Here is a 22,108-nt window from a genome sequence, read left to right as displayed (position 1 = left end):
CAACAGATTATTAACCTCAAACTTTCTTCAAAGAGTTGAACTGCACGTGCAACGAACAACAGCTGTTAATCTTATCTCCTTCTACCTTGGTCCATGAACTCATCAATCATCCCTTGAATGTGGAGCTTTCATTTGATCAGCTTGTAATGTGCTCATGAACAAACAACTACCTTTCCTCCAATAGGCCAGCCAGTAGAGATAACAGACTTGGAGAATGGTGGACTGTGCGACATCCGAGCCTTCAACTGTCGCAACATTCGAGTCTTCGGCCTCGGCTTTATTGACTCTCCGGACCTCAGCTGCCACGCCACCAGACTGAAGGTGAGGAAAGGCAAATTCAAGTGCAGCTGTTTTTTTTCCAAATATTTTCTCTGAACTGTGTTGATCCGCCTCCACAGTACATGAATGGAGTTTGGGTTCCAGGAGAAAAACAGAGAACCAAAGCCACCTTCCTCAGCTCGAAGGCTTTGGACTGTGCTGGACCATCCCTGAGCAACATTGCCGTCAACACAGAAGACTTCATGATGGACGACAAACCATATGCACGCTGGGAGATCAAGGTCTCTAAAGAGTCTTTTACTGTTTGTTTTTGTTTGTGAACATTTTTAGAAGTGTTTTTCAGTGTCAGCTCCTTCCTGTTCCAGGTAACCAATGATGGCTCCCAGTACAGCCAGGCCAAGGTGCTGACAATCTATGATGGCGCTTGCCAGGTCTGCGAGGCATCGCGCTCAGGACTCTGTAAGTTAAAGGTAACTCACCAATAAAACGACCCAACAAAATGACCCATGAGAGCGTTTTTTTTTTTATAGGAGGAAGACAAATGCATGTTGTGGTCGAATAATCTTTTTTGTTTAGAAAGATTTCTTTACTGAAATGATCTGGAAGTTTCTAATGGGGATATTTTTTTTTTAATTCAGCACTTTGAGATTGACATCTCAGTACGGGTTGTGGAGACTCTCACTTTTTACCAACAAACCCCCTTTTCCACCCCAAATAAGCCTGTGTTGACGTTTTTTGTTGAAGTTTCTGTCCTGCGTCCCCATTTGTACTGCCAGATCTGCTTTATTTTATTGCCTCCACATCTTTTCTTGACTTCATGACGCTTTCTATCAGAGTCAAGGACTGCTATTAAGGAGAAAAGATAGGAAGTACATTTTTCTGACTATTCAACCCTGCAGGACTTTTTTTTCCTAGTTAGAGGTGCAACATGTACAAATTTTAGGTGGAAACATGAAAAAATAACTGAAATTATTAACACAATGTAACAAATTAACATTTTCAAGCTTATGCTAACCAGCTAGCCGCAGCCTGTCTCTGTCCAAAGCTCTTGTGCTAGCCATATGCCATCAAACAAACCATATAAACACTAACTCTCGCTGAGCTCTCAGTCTGGATTGCTAGCTGCACAGCTAACTAAGCTAAGAAGCTGACGGTAGCTACATAAATAACAGCTGTTTTTCTGGTGATACACTGCGCCATTTTTCTTTTGAGTATAAATTCACAAAGACGCCAATTCTCACATACTTCACCTTTAAGTGATTAAAAGTATGTGGTTGAGGGTGGAAAAGATCCTCGTCATCGTTAGAAGAAACCAGCGAGCTGTTGTTTGGTGTGTCAGACATAGACAGTTTTTTTTAAAGGAGGACAGTGATCAAACACTGCAGTGTTTGAAATTTGATTGCAGGAGACAGATGTGATTCAGTGGGTGTTTAGAGGAAAAGTGTGGGGAAACGTTTAATATGCTCTGTTAGAGCTGCAGAATCCACGCTCTGAACAACTTGTAGCTATTGGATGACTAATCCAGAGTCAACAGCTGGCAAAAAATAAAACTTTTTCAAAAAAAGGTACAAAGGAGGTTTTGTTGTTACCGGAACAGCTTTTTATGGGACTGGAGACAGGACAACTTGTAACCTTACAAACAATTTAGAGTGAACGCATTTGCATGTGTCTGCCAGAGCCGAGCTAAATTGAATTAACTTCTGCAGAGATGGAGCAGACGTTGTATTTAAAGCTGATTTCCTGATACTTACCTGACACCCCAGAGAACACCACACAAGGAAAACTAACAGCTGGGAAAAAATATGTTTTATACGGTTGTAAAGCTGCCCCAACAACATTTTAAATATGAGTACACAAACAAACCTTCTCCTTTGTGTTGTGTCTCTGGTTGCCAGGAGAGGACATGTAACATCGACGGGATGTGTTTCACAGAAGGAGACTCCAATCCCAGCAGCCCCTGCCTCCTCTGTGACCCGGACACCTCCAAATTCATCTGGTCTGTCAACCAAGGTACAAAAAACTTACGTATTACGTATCTCATCCTATGAAAAGAGAAGCTTTTTTCAATACACAACCATCTTCAAAATAATGAGATAACCTGCCTGACACTTTTAATTAGAAAGTACAGATTTGCTTTACAATATATGGCCAAAAATATGTTGACAAGTGCGTCCTGAACTCTTTCTGTGTATCTTTAGTCTAGTGATATTTTTCATGGTTTCTGCTTGGCCCCTTAGTTTCAATGAAGAGACAATTTTCCTCTTGGGAATCTAATCTTAAAGGAAAAGTTTACCAAAATATCAAAATTCAGCTAACATCTGGAGGAAATGCAGATTAAGACACATGGTGTCAACAATCATACATGGGCGTACAGTTTGAGTTTTCACATATTGTCTTTGGCTGATATAAGATCAAGACCTTAATCTGGTGCTATCATTGATTTTGTACGACTTTTGCTCATTAATTCACAAACTGAGTGAGAGATCCGAGGTGTTTGTGATGAACAACAGTGAAAAACAGTGTTTACCTCACAGTGGAAATGGTCTGTTAGTGTGGTAGCTGTCCAACTGTGGTCCTGTTTGTCACCATCAGCAGATCAAAGGAGCGGATGTTTAAGTTTCCCAGCATGCCCTGACCTGTCGCTTAACCACTGCGAGCGAGAGCAGAGGGGGTACATCACATGGTTGATTAGCACAGCTACACAGAATGACAATCATCCTTACTTAGACTCAAGAAACCACAAGTTAGTTGAAACAGTGAGGCTGTAAAAGCCTGGTTGATTCATGTTGGATGCAAGTGGGAATATCTCACCACAATGCCAGACTTTTTACTTGTTTCTAGACAGTTAGGTTCGGAATTCAGTAATCATAATAATCCTCTTAATCAGCAAGTGTTCTCTTGTCAGTAACTTAACATATGACTATCACGCTGAGCAGGTGTTTCCTGGGATTATCATTACTTTCTTCCGATTAAACATCTGTGGGGGAAGCGTGATCTCAGTAGTGGATGCTACATGATCCTGTTGAAATGGCCGTTGAGAGCTTCACTTGGAAAGACAAGCTGGAAACCCCTCGAGCCACGGGCATGTGTGTTTACAATGATTCTTCCAGGAACAGCCTGGAGGAGTGTTTTTGCCAACTTGTAAAGAGTTTATTTCAGGACAAGAAGTGGAGTCTGTCACCAAAACACAAAGACTTGTAGTTGTAGATGTAATAGTAAATAAGAAGGTGGGAACAACATGAGCAAGTGTTGTTGCCTGCATAGCTCTTGGTATCAGCTCATTGCTACTTCCCTCCTCTCTCTTCAGTCAACGAGCCGCCGGCCTTCCACCGACCGCAAAGCGACCTGCGGACATTTGCCGGGGAGAACTTCGTCTTCCAGTTTGCAGCATCAGACCCGGAGGGTTCGGCACTCCTCTTCCAGCTGGAGGAGGGGCCGAAGGAGGCTGTCCTCTCCCCTGCCGGCCTCCTCATCTGGAGGGTCCCGTCGGTTCCTGAGGAGGAGGGACGACAATCGAGCCGCTCTTTCCGCTTCATGCTGTCGGACGAGTGCAACGCCCAGAGCACCGTCACCGTGGAGGTAGAGTAGAAGGAGAGCGCAGAGCAGATAAGCTAAAAGTATTCTTTTACAGCTAATTAGGCTCCAGTAAGAGGAAATTAAATCCTGTGAACAACAGTAATTCAGTCAGTGAGCAACAGTTAGTAAGAACAGCAGTAATTTAGTCAATGAACAGCAGTTAGTAAGAACAGCAGTAACTTAGTCAGTTACTGATGCGGTTGCATTAGTCAGTAAACAGCAATAATTAATTCAGTGAATTCAGTCAGTGGACAGCAGTCATTTAGTCCTTGAACAGCAGTAATTCAGTCAGCAGCCAAACTGCAACTGCAGAATTTTATCTACACCTGACCGCCACACTTTTTTTCTGCTCTCACATTGATCGGAGGGAATGGTACAGGAAGCTCAAGGATTTATGGGAAATGTGGTTTGAATTTTTTAAGGAGACACTAACACTCACAGCACAGTACTGCTTGCATATGTGGGCAGCTAAATGTTGTCACCAGCAGGTGCTTATGAATTATAAAGAAGTATCCCTGTTAATTCAAATATGTTAAATATCATACATGAAGCAATTAAAAATATAAGCCTCAGCAGCGTCTCTCTCTTCCACCTGTAATACAGATTGATGTGGTGCCATGTGGGTGTCAGCATGGAGGTACATGTGTGACGGACGTCAACTTCCCTGCTGGCAGTGGGAAGTACCTGTGTGTATGTCCTGAGGGGAAGCAGGGTGACCTCTGCGACGAGGACGTAGACGAGTGCTTGTCAGCGCCATGCTCAGTCGGAAAGTGCATTAACACAGCCAGTGGGTACAGATGCGAGTGTCCTGCGGGGCTGAGAGGTAAGATTTAATAAAAGTCCTTCAAATCCATCTGCTGCAATTCACAGAAAATACAGCTCTTGATATAGAAAACTCACAAGAAGAAGATTCATATTACCTCTGTCTGGATCATCTGGTCTCACATGTTTCCAGGTGTAGTAGATCAATCTCAGTTATGGTTTATGATCGTAGAAACCGTTTCCTGTGTGCGTGTTTTTGGCAGGTATAACGTGCCTGGAAGATATCAATGAGTGTGAAAGGCAGCCTTGTTTCCAAGTAGTCCAGTGCTTCAACAGCTTTGGCTCTTATGGCTGCGGCCCGTGCCCTAAAGGCATGATGGGGAATGGGACGACATGTACAGGTAAGCATTAGTAAGGCGTGTGTGTCTTCTACAGTGACTTAAACCAAAAACCTAAATACCTACAAAGCATGGACTTTTGTAAATGCTTTACAGATACCCAGTAACAGGTTTGCCAAATCTGGCGTCCAGTCGTAAGATCTGAAAGAACAAAAACAGCTAAAACAGCCTGATCACTACATCATGTGAATAAAATGATAACTTTTTTTTACCCTCCACAGGTTTCTGAGATGATAAAAAATGAACAGATTGGTAAAATTACACTGTAAAATCGTAATACTTCATATTCTGTCTTACTAAAAAAAGCAATATATTTGATTCAGCTTTCGATCAAAAGTACATTTTCACTGGATCCTAGGACATTAAGATTTATAAATTGCAATTAATTAATCATTATTATTCTAAAACTATTGAAATGTCTTTCTTTTTTTATTTGCCAAAAAGAAAAAGACTGGTACAATAATGGAAATTCCTGTAGAAAATACACTGTACACATTCAAGACTACCTGACATGATGGCATAGCTCCTATCCCCAAACCTGGATCTCATTAAAAGCCACGAGTTTATCAGATACTGATGTTCTTTGAAATTGCAAAGTCTTAGGTCTCACATAATAAAAAACCTACTATCATATATGATCATCTGTTGGAGGTTGTGATGTTGGCTCCAATATTCCTTGTGATTATTTCCAAACATTTGAAGATTACCAAGTAAATCACTTTGGATCAGAGCTTCAGCAAACTGCCCAGAATGTGAAGGTGAATTTGTTCATCGCAGTCAAGCGTCTCTAAGGAACACTCAGCAGGGATGCAGTACTTGTGCTCAATGGAAACCAGATGGCTGATGGCAGCTGATACCACTGCCTCCCTCCATGTGCTCGCTTTGTGTAGCAGCGAACGCTAACTGGAGTTAATGCTTTGAAAACACTGACGCTGTGGGAGGAAAACCTGCTTCCTGCCAAGCTTAATCGTTCAGTTGTGTATATTCACGTGTATGGATGTAAAATCCACACAGTAAACACAACACTAACAGTTGTAATACTGAAATGCCTGAGATTCATAAAAGTGGTAGCTCCTGTGTTCACTGTGAAGCAGCTGCAGGCACGCAACAGTCTCCCAGAAGGTGAAGAAAAGGCTGTATAAATGACTTTCTGACTGAGGGCTATAGTTAGTTGGTTGGTTGGATGGATGGTTGGTTGGTCAGCAGGATTACACAAAACCTGAATAGACCCCATTAACCCTTGGTGCGATCCGGATAAAGAGACAGATCCATGAATTGCTTAACATCCACTTGCTTTAACATGAGATGGGGCATTTGTCAACATTTTCTTTAATTTCTATCCACTACTACAAACAAACAAGTGGACCCATATGAAAACATAACCATAAAGAGGTGATGAAAGGCAACAGATTAACTTTAAGTTGTTTTTGAGTTGCTTGCCAGTTAAAAGCAGAACTTGTTTCTCCAGCCTAAGAAAAGCTTTATTTTGAGTCGAGCAGCTTGGTGCCACAGGTCTATTTTAAGTTGGTAGTAAATGGCTTTAAATCAAACCTTGGCTGAATAGCATTTGCAAATCATCATCAGCGTTTGCTTTTACATGAGGACCTTCTACATCAACAGAGTTGAGGCTTTTTTCACATTCCCATTGTTGTCCTTTGAGTAAACAAAGAATGTCAAAACCTGGCATCTGAGCAGCTGAAAATCAAATCAAGTTGTCTGCCTCAAGACATTATTGTCCCTAATGGAAGAATTGGCTCACGGCAAAGCACATAGCTTAAATTACAGTCAGTTGCACAATGTTTGTCATTTTTATGGAACTTTGTAAAAGGATACTCATGAGGACAGAGCCGTGGATTCCCTCATCCGCTTTGTTTAACTGCATATTCATCAGTCTTCTGATCTTCTCGCACAAAGGGACTTATTTGACCCCCTCTTTCAGTTCAGTGCAAAAGATACACAACTTTGTGTGTCAGGGGCCAACAGGAGCTGCACCAGGGGTCACACCGTGAAGTTCTTAAATCTTAAAGCAAGCTGTGGCGAAGGGTTTTCCTCATCTCTTGTGGTCTTTTTTCTGCTGTTCCCTGTTGAGATCAGGCCTGCAGTCAAAAGCAGACGAGTCGTGTCTAAAACAGAGGGATGAAGACATCTTGATTTATTGCCAGTACAGCCCTTAATCACAAGCAAGTGTCTCAAACTGAAGACAGAGAAGAGACGACGACGAAGAGAGAAGACAAATTAGAATCAGTAAATGAAGGATCACAGTAAGAACAGAAGTACAATCCATGTGCTATTAAAGATGATTGTAATTACATGGCAATACACAGAACATATCTCTACAAATCTACAAATGGATCAGAAGAAAGAAACTTCAAAAGGTACAATTGACGTTTGACAAATCAATCAGGCGTAAGCAAATTCAGCTCTAAAAAAGTATAAACAGATGAGAGTCGTGATGTCGAAACTGAAAAAGTTTCATCTGCTTCGGTTGATTTAGAGTCAGGCAAGAAATGCACTGTTGACAGCGCTAATGCAGCATAAATCAGATTCAGGTTGCAGTCATGTCTGCAGTCTGTCGTCAGGAATCACTGAGTGTTTCCTGCTTCGCTCGTGGCTTGTAAATGTGTTGATAGGCTGTGAGTGGTAATCATGCCTCGTTGAGATCTTTACACAAACTCGTTCCAAAGTCTCGTCTCTTGCTGGGCGTCTGTCTCATAAAAAACAACCTTCTGAACCTTCCGGGCGACAGTCTTCAATCCTTTACCTCTGTGCGGTTGGTTTATTTCAGAGTGGGTGATCTAGAAATTCAATAGGAAGTTAAAGAATCAGATAAAGTCGTCCAAAATATAAAAAAATAATCTGTGTCTTTCATCCTACAGCAGTCGTCAGGCCAATCCCCATCTCTCCCACATCTGCTCCTCGTACGACTGTCTACAAGATACCAGATGTTCTGCTGCAGCCACCCAAAATAAAGCTAGACACTTTCCGGAAGACCTCAAGTGGTAGTTCCCCGCAGACGAGGGCTGAGGTTGGGAAGCCGATTCCAAGGATTGATCCAATCCGATTAAAACCTAAAACCACCACTTTGAGGAGACTTCCAGGAATAAGCCAGAGCCCAGTGCTCTCTACGACGGAAACTAACAGGAGCATCACACCAATTGTTTCTCAAGCAAAGACCGATGTTTTGAGACCGAACCATGGAATTAAACTTGACCCATCCACAGGCACTTTCAAGAACATCTCAGGGGTAAGACTGGACCAAGTTAGGCCTGATCCACCAAAAATCAGCGACACTATTGCCAAGACATCCACTGTCACCCTGCCTTTGGGAAATGGAAAACCAGCTTCAGGTAAGCCCAACATTTCCAACCACCTCTACCAAACTTCACTGGGTTGTAGTGCACTTGATGAGCCTATTTCGGGGCATTTTCAGGTGAAAATGTAAGAACAAGATGAGTAAACTTGAAAGAGAAGATTTTATTTGGAAGCTCCATTATATCTGTACAGAGCTGTAGTACATTTGGTGATTCTTTAGAAAGATAGTTAACTGTTGAGTCTTGTTAACCCAAAGCGTCAGTGTTTGACGACCTGGGAATGAGACTCAACAACATGTTCTCACTCCCAACTCGTCAAATCCGGCAGCTTTATCAGTGACATTCAGTTTCAAAAGATGATGCTCTAGGAACAAGTAATGGAAGCGTAGAAGGTTTCTCATTATAGTTTGTGTCTCTCAGGATCTGGTCAGACTTTGGCAGCGAATGTCTCGGCTACATGTGCCAGCAGACCCTGCTTCCCCGGGGTTCAATGCATCAACCGCAGGCCGCCACATGTTGGTTACGTCTGTGGCCGTTGCCCACCTGGCCTTTATGGCAACGGACGTGTCTGCATGAAGAACGCCAAAGCTGGTAAGGACTTTGCCGTTTTGTAAGAAAAGGCTTTTAAAACCTTTCATTGTTTTAAAGCACCTCTAAAGCTGAAACAAACTGGAGATCTATGGAAGAGTACTTGACTCGGCCTAAAGAGACTTTTCTGTGTGATTGTTGGGGGATAAAAAACATTGTGGGCTACTTTAAAGATCTTCAAATTTGTTGTTATGATGGTTTATGTGTTTTTCTTGGTGGAAGGAATGGCATTTATTGCAGCCGATAAATCAGTTAAAGTACTTAGAAACCAGAGCACCACCATTGGTACTTGGCTTTTTGACTCAGTGCCCAGCCGCAAAGTTGTGACTGAGTTTGCTTAATGTTATTTTCTCATGAAAGGAGAGGGGGGTCCTAACGACACAGAAGAGACAGTTTCATTCCAACTTTGATCCCTTTACTGTAGATCGGTCTGTCTGGGACAAAGTGTTTATGCAGATGAGTCACTCAAACTCAAAACAAGACATGAATCATTTAAAGTGTTTCATCGATTTAGTGACTGTAAATTTTCTCTTCAGATTTTATTCATCCAAGGTCTGGTTGCATGCTCTTCTTCAGCAACATGGCATATAAACAGATTCCTTTCCCAAGTCCGGAAAGAGCGGGACAGACCCAATAAAATTTCCCTACACTAGAGTATGAAATGCGCCGTAGTCCTTAGAAGTAGTCGGCTACTTGGCGTCGATTTGTCTAAGGCACTGATGTCACCTTCTGTCTTCCTTCAGCATCCAATCACCTTCCTCAGCAGCAGACGGTCGTTAAGACCAGCCGATCCGCTCATGGAAGCAGCAGCAAAGTCTCCCAGCTCCACCTGCCCAACCTTCCCATCAGGCACAGCATCAAACACCTGTCCCCGTCTGTCACTAGAGCGAACCGGGATAATACACCACAGCAGGTTCCCGCCTCAGGGAGGGGAGGCGGGACAGGGCGGAGAGAGGCGGTCACTGCTTCAAGAGATTTTCCAAGAACGTCAATCAGTGCAAATACTTACATCACCCGCCAAGGTGTAAACCTCAGGACATACGCCAGATCTAGCACGACTTTCTCCAGAGAGTTTACAGTTCCCCATGTGATGGTCTACAAGGTGAGTTCACCATTTCTGTTCTGTGTGTCAAGTGGACATCAAAACATCTTCCTTCTTTCATTCTACGATTATCTCCCAGCAGTCTGAAGGAGCATCGACTGGCACCACACCTTCCAAGGTAACACTGTCCAGTCCTCACCTCTCCACTCAGTCTGCCAAAAAGACAACCCAGCCCCAGCTTCACCATCTGGCATCCACTCAGTCCAAACCGTGGACCCCTCCAAGACCGGCCCTCCCTCTTACAGCTGCCCTCACCGCTCTGTCCTACTCGCTGTCTGAGTCAGAGTTCTCTGCAGATGGAGATGAGGCAGAGCCTGGATCTGAAGGGTCAGAGATTTTGCAGGTGGTCCCAGCTTTGACCTTCACAACGCCTGGCAAGACTGTCTACAGCAGCCCCCTGCTGCAAAAAACTACCTCATTCCAGCCAGTGGATAGGACTGGCACGACAGTGCATGTGACGACCTGCGCCGACCGGCCATGTTTTCCTGGTGTCTTGTGTGAGCCAGCGATGGATGGGGGTTACCGCTGTGGGAGGTGTCCAGTAGGATACACTGGAGATGGACGGGCATGTCGAGGTAAGGCCTTCACTGTTCACTAGTGCTGTGCGGATTGGAATGGAAAGCTGTACACAGGTTTAACCATACAAACGTCTGTTTTCAAGCTGTTTGCAGACATACATGTGGCAGGAACATGGAGTGTGCTGCACCAAATACATGCCGCTGCAAACCAGGATACACTGGATTCGACTGTCTGACAGGTAAACAAATAAACATCTTACATAAATTCTTTTAGTCATTGTCTTTCTCTATGTATTCATTTGTTTTTATATTTCTTCTCAGCAATCTGTGAACCAAATTGTATGAACAGTGGTGTTTGCATCGCCCCGGGTGTGTGTCAGTGTCTCAAAGGTTTTCATGGAGAAACCTGCCAGGAAGGTAAAGCTCGCCTCCTTTGTCCCAGTTAATCCAGTCACAGATAAAAAATATGGGGTACGATAATAAATGTAGAACTAATTTAAATGCATCTCTGCAGCTCTGTGCAGGTTACCGTGTGAAAACGGAGGCACTTGTGTTGGACTGCAGACTTGTTCTTGTCCTTACGGGTTTGTTGGACCTCGATGTGAGACCAGTGAGTTCACATTTCACCTTTTTATCGATATTTACTGGAAAAAGTTGATCGCTTTCATCATGATCGTGATAAATATTGGGGTTTTTTTGTTGACTGCAGTGGTGTGTAGTCGTCACTGTCACAACGGAGGCCAGTGCATGTCTCCAGACGAATGTTGGTGTCCGCCAGGGTGGACTGGACCGTCCTGTGAGACCGGTGAGTGTGGTCTGGATTTTCTACATTTGTTCAACAGCTTCATTGAGACCAAAATGCTGGATCCCATAGTGTATATCATTCATGCATGTTTTGGTGTTTGTGACCTCTCAACGGCGATGCTTTCATCTCTCTTTCTCCAGCTCTCTGTTCTCCTGTGTGCCTGAATGGAGGTTCGTGTGTTCGGCCGAATACTTGCGAGTGTCCTCACGGTTTCTACGGTGCCCAGTGTCAGAACGGTAAATCTACAACTTCAGACGTCAATCAAGTCAATAAGTAAAACATCAATTCAAGCATTCATTGAGTTATTCTTTGTCCTCCTCCAGCCGTGTGCAGTCCTCCCTGTAAGAACGGCGGTCTGTGCATGAGGAACAACGTCTGCTCCTGTCTGCAGGGATACACCGGGAGGCGATGCGAGAAAAGTTAGTTGTTCTTGTCTAATTTTCTTTGAATTTCTTTGTTCCTTCTGCGGCACTACCTCAATCATGACGTCTTAATCCCTTTCCTCCACTTGTCATCATCCTCCTCTTGTTTCCTGCTTCCTCACGTCTTCCTTGAACTTCTTTACTTTGGCATCTTGACGTCCTTCTTCTTCATCCTTGGCTCTCTTCTTCTCCACACGTCCTTGTCCCTCGACCTCCTCCTCCTCTTCAATGTTGTTTAATAAGGATACTTTGAAACAGTCTCCTACAATTTCTCTCTCTCTCTCTGTTTGCAGGTGTGTGTGAACCCATGTGTATGAACGGCGGCAGGTGTGTCGGTCCAGATGTTTGCGATTGTCCTTCAGGTTGGCGAGGAAAGAGATGTGATAAACGTAAGTGCCTCGATCCAAGAATCTGAATCGAATTATCATCCTCAAGGCCACCTTGTTGGATCCCACTATGCATCAGTGTGAACACCTGAAAACATCTGCTTTTCCAGTCCAGTACAAAGTCACACCACCTAAAATATTAGCCATGTATGGGGGCGACTCTACTGGTTTCAAAAAGAAGATTGCTTGTATGTAAGCTTATGAGAAAATGATCCTACTTCTCACTTGATTTATTACCTCAGTTGACAGATTTCTAAAGAGATTAAGGTCTCAATCCCTAGTTTCAAGTCTTCTTCAACACCGCATCATGTTCAGTTTGTGAATTAAAGTCTCATTTAGAGTAAAATAGATGATAAAGCAAGGTGTGTTTTAAGGCGTGGCAACCTTGTGACAAGTCGCTACTACAGTGATGTGTCCTCGGGCTCTCAGACCGATTAAAATAAACCATTGATGACTGTTGGGAGAAGACAGAATGGGAACAGCAGCGTCAAAAGTCAAGGTCAGAAGCTTTTAGGATCCCAACATCCTCTCTTTGTGGCACTACTTTTATTTCGTCACTACTTTTGGGACATTCAATATTTGTTTGGTTGTAGCGTTTAACCAAAGGTCCAATGCTGTAGTTATTCTCCACCCTCTTGTCCAAATATGGTCACTTCTGGCCCCAAAAAACATCAAAAACTAGTGAAAAATGTGCATCATAAGACAAAGGAACATTTTCAAATATAGTTGTTTGATGCAAAATCTATAAAACAGAGAAATCCTCACTTTGGAGAAGCTGAAATCAGAAAATGTAAACAATTAATCGCTAATCAAATTTAGCGTCAATTTTAAGTTTTCAATAAAGTCATACATTTATAAATTAACCAAAGTAAAGTCAAGTTGCTACACTGCTCCATTGGTATGTTGACATAACATCTGCTCGTCAGTGAGCTCATGTGAATCTTGGAGACAGAAGCACTTTAAATACCACAGTTTCTACATGATCTAAAATCTTCAGATCGTTCACCCTTCACTTAACCACAGCCCCACATGGATTTAATATCAAGAACTGAGTCAGGAGAGGAGGTTTGACCTCACAGTCAGACGATCATACGAGAACGTCAGAGCTTTTCATCATCTCTGTAGAGCTCAAACTGAAGCAGGAACAGGCTCGGTGACACTGTCCAGCGTCTCCAGTCTCTGCTGACGGATGCTTCCACAAAGGCGCCTCCCATATGGAAACCATCAGCTGTAATGTCTGCAGGGTTTTATGGGGCTGACCTTCGCTCTTCTCAGCAAGACGCTGCTGAAGAAACGGTTACCTAAAAGACATCCAAACACCAGGGAAGAGAGGATTAACGGCAGATAATCTTTATCCGTTGAAGCTATCCTTCAACAGTTGACAGCTGTCGCTCATCGGCTCGCTTGCTTTTGTCTCTCAGCCAGCTGTCTGCAGAAGTGTCTAAATGGAGGAGAGTGTGTGGGAGCAAACACCTGCCACTGTGCACCAGGGTGGCAAGGCATGTTGTGTCAGATCCGTGAGTATCCCAACACAATGCACAAAATGGTTGGTGGAAATTTGGTCTCTTGGCTGATTCACATGATGCTGAGTTATCGTTTGTTTTCTCAGCTCTCTGTGAACAGAAGTGTCTCTACGGCAGTCGATGTGTCCGACCGAACGTCTGCGCCTGCCGGAACGGATTCTCAGGTTCTCTTTGCTCCCAAAGGGTAAGAACGACTGAACATGGAGCGTTACGTTAACTCAAGAAGGTGTCCGGCATGTGAGGAGGATCCAGGACTTTTTAATGACTCTCAATCACTTAAAATCCTTCTTTACTTGCTTGTCAAGTCCTCAGGTTTCACCCCAACATTTCAGTTACTTTCACTGCTGCATGTTTCCCAGCTGGACCAAGATTCACACATGTGTCGGTCAGAAGACTCGCACATGAAGAAAAACTGGAAACACGTGAAAATGCATCCAATCTCATGAACTGACCGGTTACAGATGATCAGATGATGATGATGTATTGAGGCGCAGCGAACAAAGCTGAGCCAAAGGAAGTCCAAAAAATGTGGACGGAAAGTTTGCAGTAATCAAAGCAAAATTAGTTTCGGTGGTGAAGCTGCTTTTTATATCTGTGCAAACATGTTTCAAATGAGCCTCATGGTGCGCCCAAGTAGGGCCTCGAGGATTAATCGATTGGTTGACAACTATTACATTTTGATCATGTTGTGTTTTCTGATCCGTCACTCATTGTTTTTCCAGCTCTCTGTTGCTAAAGGCTAACACCCGGGTTACAACCGACAAACACCAGACAGTTGGAGCTCAATCAGCACCGATGAAACCTTCAGGTGATCCAGAGCCATCAGCACCGACCATCATCAGAAAACAGGGGTGTGTTTCATCTCTGTGCCTCTAGTACAGAGCCTAACGTAGCAAAAAAGACCGGAAGCTGGAGGAAAATGTCTGTTTTAATAACTTGCATCCAACAAAAGCTACAGAAATTGTTGCTAGTTGGAGAAATGCATGAATGAAATGAAATTACCCAGAATGTAAACAAGGCCGCTTTGGAGCTAACAGTTCCCCCTTGCTTCCAGTCTTTGTGCTAAGCTAGGCTAACGATAAAACCCAACATTACGTGCATTTCACCGTTTGGTATCCCGACGTTATCAAAGAAGAGTACGAAGACGTGACGCCATTTTCTCCAACACTTCGATGTCTTGTGGTCCACAATCAGGATTTTTTTACGAGCAGCTGTTTCCTTCCACGTTCAGGCCGGACAGAGTTTTCACTGTAAATGTCATCGAACCCAAAAACCTCTGTATGAGTATTTATTTATTTGGTTGTTTTATATTGTCGTATATATTTCTTGTTGTATATTTTTTAATCACTGTGTAATCGATGTTATTTCTTATTAAAGCTTGTTTATTGGCCGTTTTGTAAGAAAACTAATAAAGATCCGTTTAAGGTGATGATTGTTTCAGATTCCTTCGACTGGCAGGTTAAAATAATTTACTTCCTACAAACAAAAGATGGTTTCTACGACTCGTCTGCTCAAAAAACTTTTAAGTATTTTAATAAGAGGTACCTTTTGTGTCAATAATCTGAATCTTCAGAGTAATTACAGCTGTTAAATAAATGTAACGGAGTAAAAAGTATAATATTTTCCTCGTATTAGATACCACAAATAAATCAAGTTCAGCACCTGAGTAAAAGTACTTAGTTACATTTCACCAAGATGTACTGTGGTGCTTTACCTTCTGTATCTACAGATGGTTTGAAGTACTGCATCTGTCTCTCTGTACCCATAATCCCTCGTTAACAGCTGTTCATGGAGCTGAAGACCTCCAACATGGCCGCCAGAGGAAGTGTCACATCACCTGAAAGTACAGATTGGATAAAAGATGATGATGAAGCAGCCAGATAATGTTTTATAACATCTGTGTTTCATGATTTTAGCTGCTTCAGAGATGTTTTTAGTTCCCTGATGTTCCTTCAGGTTCGGTTAGTCGTCGTCAGCAGCAGCAGAGAAGCATTTGACTTTGCTGCGAGGGGCCAGACAAGTTCACGGCCAGCGGGTCGGGGCCACGGGGGCGGCGAGGAAATGAGGATTAAAAGATTAATGAGGCCGCATTAGATCCGCACCAATTAGGATTCCTGTCTCCACAGAGCCGGTTGACTTTTTACAAGTGATTAGGATGAAGCTGGACGCTCGGTTGAGACGCAGCAGGAGCAACAAGCTTCAGTCGCTGTTGATATTTGTTGCCGTCACTCTGATTCCTGTGAGGCAGATGCTTGAACATAAAAACCAGGTCTTTACATGTTCTAGAAATCCAAATAAATCTCTTAAATTTACTGTCTTTTGACCTCAACAAATGATTTAATATCTCATGTTTTAGTTGCTGACTGATTGTAGAGAGACTTTTAAATTAAAACCTTCTGGAGATGATCTTTTACTGCCCTCTGGTGGCTGCAAACGTATAATCTGTTTATTAAATCCTCAGCTCAACAAGTTAAAAAGTCTTCTCTTTAAATTAATTTCAGGTTACTGATGTGATTGGAAAACAAATTGACAACCTGTCTCGACGGTCCCTCTGAGCTTTCACAGCAACACACACTCGTCCGTTCACAGATATTTATATCCACCCCCCCAAAGATGGCACTGGACAAGGTGGAGCAGGAGGGGAGGGGGGGTGACAGTGTGTCCGTCCTGGTGGGCACAGACAGACCAGGACGGGACCGGCGGGTCCACCTGGACTCTTCACTCAATAGACGCTCCGAGCCGCCGGCCAAGGCAGCAAGGTTATCCTCCACCCTGGATGCCAACAGGCAGGACGCACGTAAACACATACACTTGTTATTAGTAACCTACAGAGGTCTGAAGCAATGAACTGCTTCATTAGAGGCCGAGAGGGCGTATCAATGATTTCATTCATGCTAGATGAGCTCTGTTTCACTGGTGTTGCTTCCTGATTGGCTGCGGGGACTTACACACAAATGAAATCTGTCTAATTGAGCCAGATTGCAGCATTCATCAGACTCTTGCAGCTAAATTTGTCCACTTAGCTGTGAGGGTCAAACAACACGAAAGTTTCATCATCTGCTCTCAGCGAGGGTTCCCACCAAAGTTTCTGCCATCATCTGCAATTTACGTTTCCACAAACCACAAATATGTTGAAACGGTACAGTCTGGTTAGGTTTAGGCACAAAAACCACATGGTTAGGGTTGTGGAAAAGATCATGTTTGGGCTTAAAATTCCTGCTTTGTTGCCACAAACACGACAATAAAATGTCCTGACGTCTCATCAAAAATATCCAGTTTTATTACCAAAACATTGCCGACGTCTTATTAAAAATATCTGGTATTTTCACCACAAACACGGCTGCAAAATGTCCCAGCGTCTCGTAAAAAATGTCAGGTTTTGTTTCCTTAACACAACTGGAAAAGGTCCTGACATCAGAGGTGAGGTCTCGTTAAAATATCTAGTATTGTCGCCACAAATACGTCTGGAAATGAACCCAACGTTTGTCAAAAACATCTGGTTTTGTTGCCACAAACACGGCTGGAAAAGGTCCTGACATCATGTTAAAAACATTTGGTTTTATAACAACAACAGCGCCGACGTCTCGTTAAAAATATCCGATTTTATTGCCACAAACACGGCTGGAACACGTGATGGTAAAAATATGGACTCTATAATATTGTCGTCCAGAGTGAAGGATGTTCTGCAAACACATCCAAAACTTTAAAACTGTGATCGTTTTACTAAACTACAGTTTGAATTATTTTGTTGTGCAGTTCAGGTCCTTGTTGTTGTTTGTGTTTTCAGGTCCAGTTGTTGTCATGTGACCAGGCTAAACGTGTTCCTCCTCGTGTGTTTCTGTGTTGTTGAGCCTTCAGACTGATGGTATCAGGAGGAATATCACCACTTTAGAGAGGTGAATCTGTCGGTATCGGCCTTGACCCATATCGGTCGATCCTAATTTAAACCTGTATGCTCCAGACCACAACAGGTGCCCCCTCCTCCCTCCTCCCCTCCCTTTACGCTCCACCTGTCTTCCCTTCTCCGCGGCGGGCTGGCGACCCAGAAAGCAGCCGTCATTCATTAGAAATGGTATGCCGATCCGCCGGGGGGCCGGACGGCACAAACCCCCTCGGTCACCGGATCGGCGGCAGCTGCTCGGCCCCCCGGTGCTATTTTCACCTCCAGGATAAAGTGATGTGCAGCCGCCGCCCGCCCGCACGGCCCCAGCAGCTCCAGTCAGACCCGAGACGAGCCAGGATGAAGTCCACCGGCCCCGAGCGCAGCGCGCAGCCCGACGGCTTCACCTCCGACCTGGACGACCTGGACAGCGGCAGCGGCAGCGGCAGCGACAGCTCGGACGGGAAGTCCACCGGCGGCTGCAGCCCGCGCATAGAGCCGGAGGAGCCGGCTGGAGGTGGCGTCCGAACCGGGGCGCCGAGACGCAGGAGGAGGCGGAGACGATCCGGGAGAGACGCGCGTCTCTCCGGGGTGAGCCAGCAGAGACAGGCGGCCAACGCGCGGGAGCGGGACCGCACGCACAGCGTGAACACGGCCTTCACGGCGCTCCGCACGCTCATCCCCACCGAGCCCGCCGACAGGAAGCTGTCCAAGATCGAGACGCTGCGCCTGGCCTCCAGCTACATCTCACACCTGGCCAACGTGCTGCTGCTGGGGGACGACTGCCGGGACGGACAGCCCTGCCTCCGCTACCAGAGCATCCTGCACGGGCCCGCGGCGCTCAGCGCGGCCTCTCTGAGACCCATCTGCACCTTCTGCCTCAGCAACCAGAGGAAACTGGTGAGTGGACGCTGCACCTGTGAGCCAGGCTCAAACACATCTAGAAAGAGCTCCTTCTGTCGCTTTTACGCAGAGCCAGGACGCAATATCTGTGCCAAAACCTCTCCATCCATCATGACGCGTGTGCTGCGCAGGTCACCGCCTCTTTTAACTGAAAATAGTGTTTCTAATGGTTGAAATGATGCTTCAGAGATGGTTTGACTACAGTGGCAGCTGTTTCTCCTGTGATTGACAACACACAATGAAAACAAGCTGTGGTGCCTTCAGAGGTTTAAAATAACTGAAAATGTGACCTCAACTGGACAAAATTGTTGTTCTGCACGCTCCAGAAATGAGATTGGTTTGTTAGAGGAGGACAGGCAGCAGACTTGGTCATAATTAATCATAAATTAGCAGTAGATTTACTTTATTTAAAGGCCTGCTGGTAGATAATGAGTTTGGATTTGGAGTTTGGCTGCTGTAGATGAAAAAAAAGGTTCCAACCTGGATTAAAATGAACAAAAAAGCTGTAAATAATCAACATGTCGATGGATATAATCAATGTGAAGTGAGTGGCCTAGTGTTTACAGTAGTTGATGGTGTTTGTCTGGACACCTTGCAGCTTTTAATAGCGACTAGAAACTGGCACAAGATCAGTAATATTATGTCACGATTACTTAACTTCAACATGCAAGCCTGTGTTTTCTCTGACACCAGTGAAAACTGTTTTTTCTGGCTCGCTGCAAAAATATTATTGTCTCGTAAAGTCTTCAAATCTCAGTTTTCTTAAAGTAAATAAAAGAAGAACTGGAGTAATTTTGTGTCTTTCCAACAACAAATTAAGTAATTTTCTTCTTTTACGTGTTTAGTTTACTGTGTAAGTCCTAAAACATCTAAAAGTGAGTTTAAAATAACAGATTTAAAACATTAATAAATGATTACAAAAGAAAATACACTTTAAATTAACATATGATCAAATAATCCAATAAATAACAGGAGAAGTGTTGCCTTCACTGGACTGATTTTGTGGTAAAAACGACCGTTTGTTTGCCTCCACAGCTCAGAGATGGAGGGAAACACTCGGCTGCTGTGTGAGGCGAAGAGGACAGACGAGGAGTCCGCCTTGATGTTTACATGCAGATAAAATACTCCTGGAGGACTTTGTAAATATTTATCAACATATTTATTTTTGGAATTAGACTAGAGGACAAAACAAACACTGAAAAGCACTTTCTGTCCACGTCCGTGTGCTTCTGAACCTCTGTGTTTTGGTTGAGCTGTAACCTGAGCCGATGTGTAAAGTTGCACCTGACGGGGGGCTATTTTAGTCCCACAACTACCCCCCGCCACCCTGCTCCCAGCTCCTAAAAAAAAAGTTGCCGCGTCCAGTCACATGAAGGAAACTGAAGAGCAGCGATTGCAGCGGTCGCTGTCAGTTGAGTGGAGCGAACGCTGCCTTCAAGTGCTGTCAGAAATGTCGCAATTCATCCAGGGGCACGTTAAAGGGGCATTAAGTGATCGATCGCCTCTGATCTAACAGTGGGAACTGCAACAACACTCGCAGAACTCGATCTTATCGTCACCGAATCTTTGAATCCTGACTTTTCACAGAATTCCGACATTTATCTGAAAATTCTGTTTTTTCACAGAATTCCAACTTTTTTCAAAATTCCGACTTTTTTTTCCAAAATTCCGACTTTTTATTCAAAATTCAAATTTTTTTCAAAATTCAAATTTTTTTCAAAATTTCAACTTTTTTCAAAAATCCAACTTTTTTCAAAATTTCAACTTTTTTTCAAAATTCAAACTTTTTTTTCAAAATTTCAACTTTTTTTTTTTCAAAATTCCGACCTTGCATTCAAAATTCCAATTTTTTTCAAAATTCCAATTTTTTTCAAAATTCCAACATTTTTCAAAATTCCGACTTTTTTTCCAAAATTCAATTTTTTTTCAAAATTTCAACTTTTTTTAAAAATTCAAACTTTTTTTAAAAAATTCAAACTTTTCACAGATTTCTGACATTTTTCACAGAATTCTGGCTTTTTTCTTCAAGGATTAAGTCAGAGTTCTGAGTTCGAGGGTTTAAAGTCATAATTTTGACTTGATTATAAGGTAAACTTTAGATAAGTGATCGCATACAAAGGCAACGAAAAGACACGATTAGACGTGAATTTGCCACCAGTGGTGCAACGTTCAGCTTTTTTTAAAATTTGAGTCAAACATTTGCACAAAATTTATGCCCTTAAATCCTATTTAAGTTTCAATATATCACCAGGAGGTGGGGGATAAGTTTGGGATTTTTGGCGCTTTACCTGCTTTCACAAAATCAGGGAGATGAAACTTATTTAAAGAAATACGATGTAACTTTAACAGTAATTGATAGTCTTTACGGGTTATGGGTTAGTGTCAGACCTGGTTTTAGCTCCTCATCAACGTAATCTTAGATTCAAAAGTCAAACACTTTGTCCTCACCAGGAGGTTTTTCCGTATACAGGCTCTTTATTACCATGTTATTTCTGCACAGGGCAAACTTTTTACAACAGCAAACACTTTCAACAAGACTGACGCCCCTTTTCTGCAAACATAGACGTTGAAAAGTTGGTGAAGTGAAGTGAGATGGCCATATTCTACATTTTGTCAACGCTGTTACAATGTTTCTGCTGAAAACTGGTTTTCTAGATAGTCCCAATGGTCCGAGTCTTCAATGCAACTGGCTGGAGAACCAGAGCTAATTTGGTGGAAGCTGAGTTTGACAGACAGGTTGTTAAAAATGAAAACATACCTGTGATATGCTTTATGGTCTAACGTTTAAATATGATCTGCAAAGGACAATAACATGTAAAATGTGTTTGACATCATTTAATCAGATATATTGAGGCTTACAATCCTGATTTAAGAAAACATAATTTGCCATTGTAGAAGTTTGGATCAGGATCATTTGATTGATTTTTGATTACATTAATCTGGGCTTAATATCTCCTTGTTTAGACTATTTTAATTATAGTCCCAATTGTTGCTGCTTTCATGCATAGTTGGAAATAAAGAATGGGTTGTGTGGAAGTTTTGGCTCCACTGAAGCCGTTAAACCTCAAAGCTTTTACCAGAAATATGTGATCTGCTCCCAATTTAAAGAAGTGCAACACTGAGACGCTTCTTTTGTCTAACTCTACCGCTCTGTCTTTATCTTTCAGCTGTTTGATGAAGTGTTAGGAAAACTATATTTGCAGTGTGGTGAAATGTTTACTTTTGCATTGTTGCACAATCTCTGTTATCACTTTAAAAAACACAAACTGTGATGTTTTGTGTGCACATGAATGTGGGATGCCCTGACATGCAAAGTGCATTAGGTTACCTTTTGTACAAATTTAAAGACAAATCGAAATGTAATCATTTAAAATCAACTGGATCCCTCGATATTTATTATACAGCACATATGGGAAATGTTGCACACTACCTCAAGCCTCTGTATTAAATATGAAGGCCTACCTCTAAATCTAATGTGTGACACGTCTGTGTAAAAATGTACTTGAATACCTGACAACTGTGTCCTTTGCACATCGCAAATACTGAGAAGCTGCTTGAAGAAAAATGTATTTTTGTACAATAAAAATGAGAATATCAATGTGTTTTCTCTTTGTTTATTGTCTGCAAATATATGTGTAACATACGTCCAAGACAA

The 22,108-nt window shown here is 43.0% G+C and overlaps 2 protein-coding genes across 4 annotated transcripts in view; both read left to right on the top strand.

Moving 5' to 3' along the window:
* The window catches only part of LOC311253308 (von Willebrand factor D and EGF domain-containing protein), a 31,759-nt gene extending 16,660 nt beyond the window's left edge, over positions 1-15,099 (top strand). The window contains exons 13-33 of one of the 3 annotated variants that reach the window (XM_084347186.1): positions 185-321; positions 399-560; positions 645-749; positions 2,175-2,289; positions 3,587-3,858; positions 4,459-4,678; positions 4,881-5,018; positions 7,895-8,362; positions 8,747-8,917; positions 9,658-10,016; positions 10,096-10,591; positions 10,678-10,773; positions 10,856-10,951; positions 11,049-11,144; positions 11,244-11,339; positions 11,480-11,575; positions 11,663-11,758; positions 12,055-12,150; positions 13,569-13,664; positions 13,757-13,854; positions 14,393-15,099. In XM_084347186.1, coding sequence (XP_084203312.1) covers positions 185-321; positions 399-560; positions 645-749; positions 2,175-2,289; positions 3,587-3,858; positions 4,459-4,678; positions 4,881-5,018; positions 7,895-8,362; positions 8,747-8,917; positions 9,658-10,016; positions 10,096-10,591; positions 10,678-10,773; positions 10,856-10,951; positions 11,049-11,144; positions 11,244-11,339; positions 11,480-11,575; positions 11,663-11,758; positions 12,055-12,150; positions 13,569-13,664; positions 13,757-13,854; positions 14,393-14,413 — 3,530 coding nt within the window. In that variant the 3' untranslated portion in view covers positions 14,414-15,099. Of the gene's footprint in view, positions 1-184; positions 322-398; positions 561-644; positions 750-2,174; positions 2,290-3,586; positions 3,859-4,458; positions 4,679-4,880; positions 5,019-7,891; positions 8,363-8,746; positions 8,918-9,657; positions 10,017-10,095; positions 10,592-10,677; positions 10,774-10,855; positions 10,952-11,048; positions 11,145-11,243; positions 11,340-11,479; positions 11,576-11,662; positions 11,759-12,054; positions 12,151-13,568; positions 13,665-13,756; positions 13,855-14,392 lie in introns of all 3 variants that reach the window. The other 2 variants (XM_084347185.1, XM_084347184.1) reach the window with 2 other exon arrangements.
* A 2,520-nt stretch (positions 15,100-17,619) lies between these two features.
* LOC311253245 (uncharacterized protein) lies at positions 17,620-20,120 on the top strand. The gene is made up of 2 exons (XM_084347069.1): positions 17,620-18,450; positions 19,489-20,120. The coding sequence occupies exons 1-2, from the start codon at positions 17,623-17,625 to the stop codon at positions 19,522-19,524; spliced, it is 864 nt and encodes a 287-aa protein (XP_084203195.1). The 5' UTR covers positions 17,620-17,622; the 3' UTR covers positions 19,525-20,120.
* Positions 20,121-22,108: the final 1,988 nt, after the last annotated feature.

This window comes from Pagrus pagrus, assembly GCF_965226575.1.
Source record: "Pagrus pagrus genome assembly, chromosome: 24".
NCBI classification, from domain to species: domain Eukaryota; kingdom Metazoa; phylum Chordata; class Actinopteri; order Spariformes; family Sparidae; genus Pagrus; species Pagrus pagrus.
The sequence above is the reverse complement of the archived record's forward strand: the minus strand, read 5'-3'. Positions and strand labels throughout refer to the sequence as shown.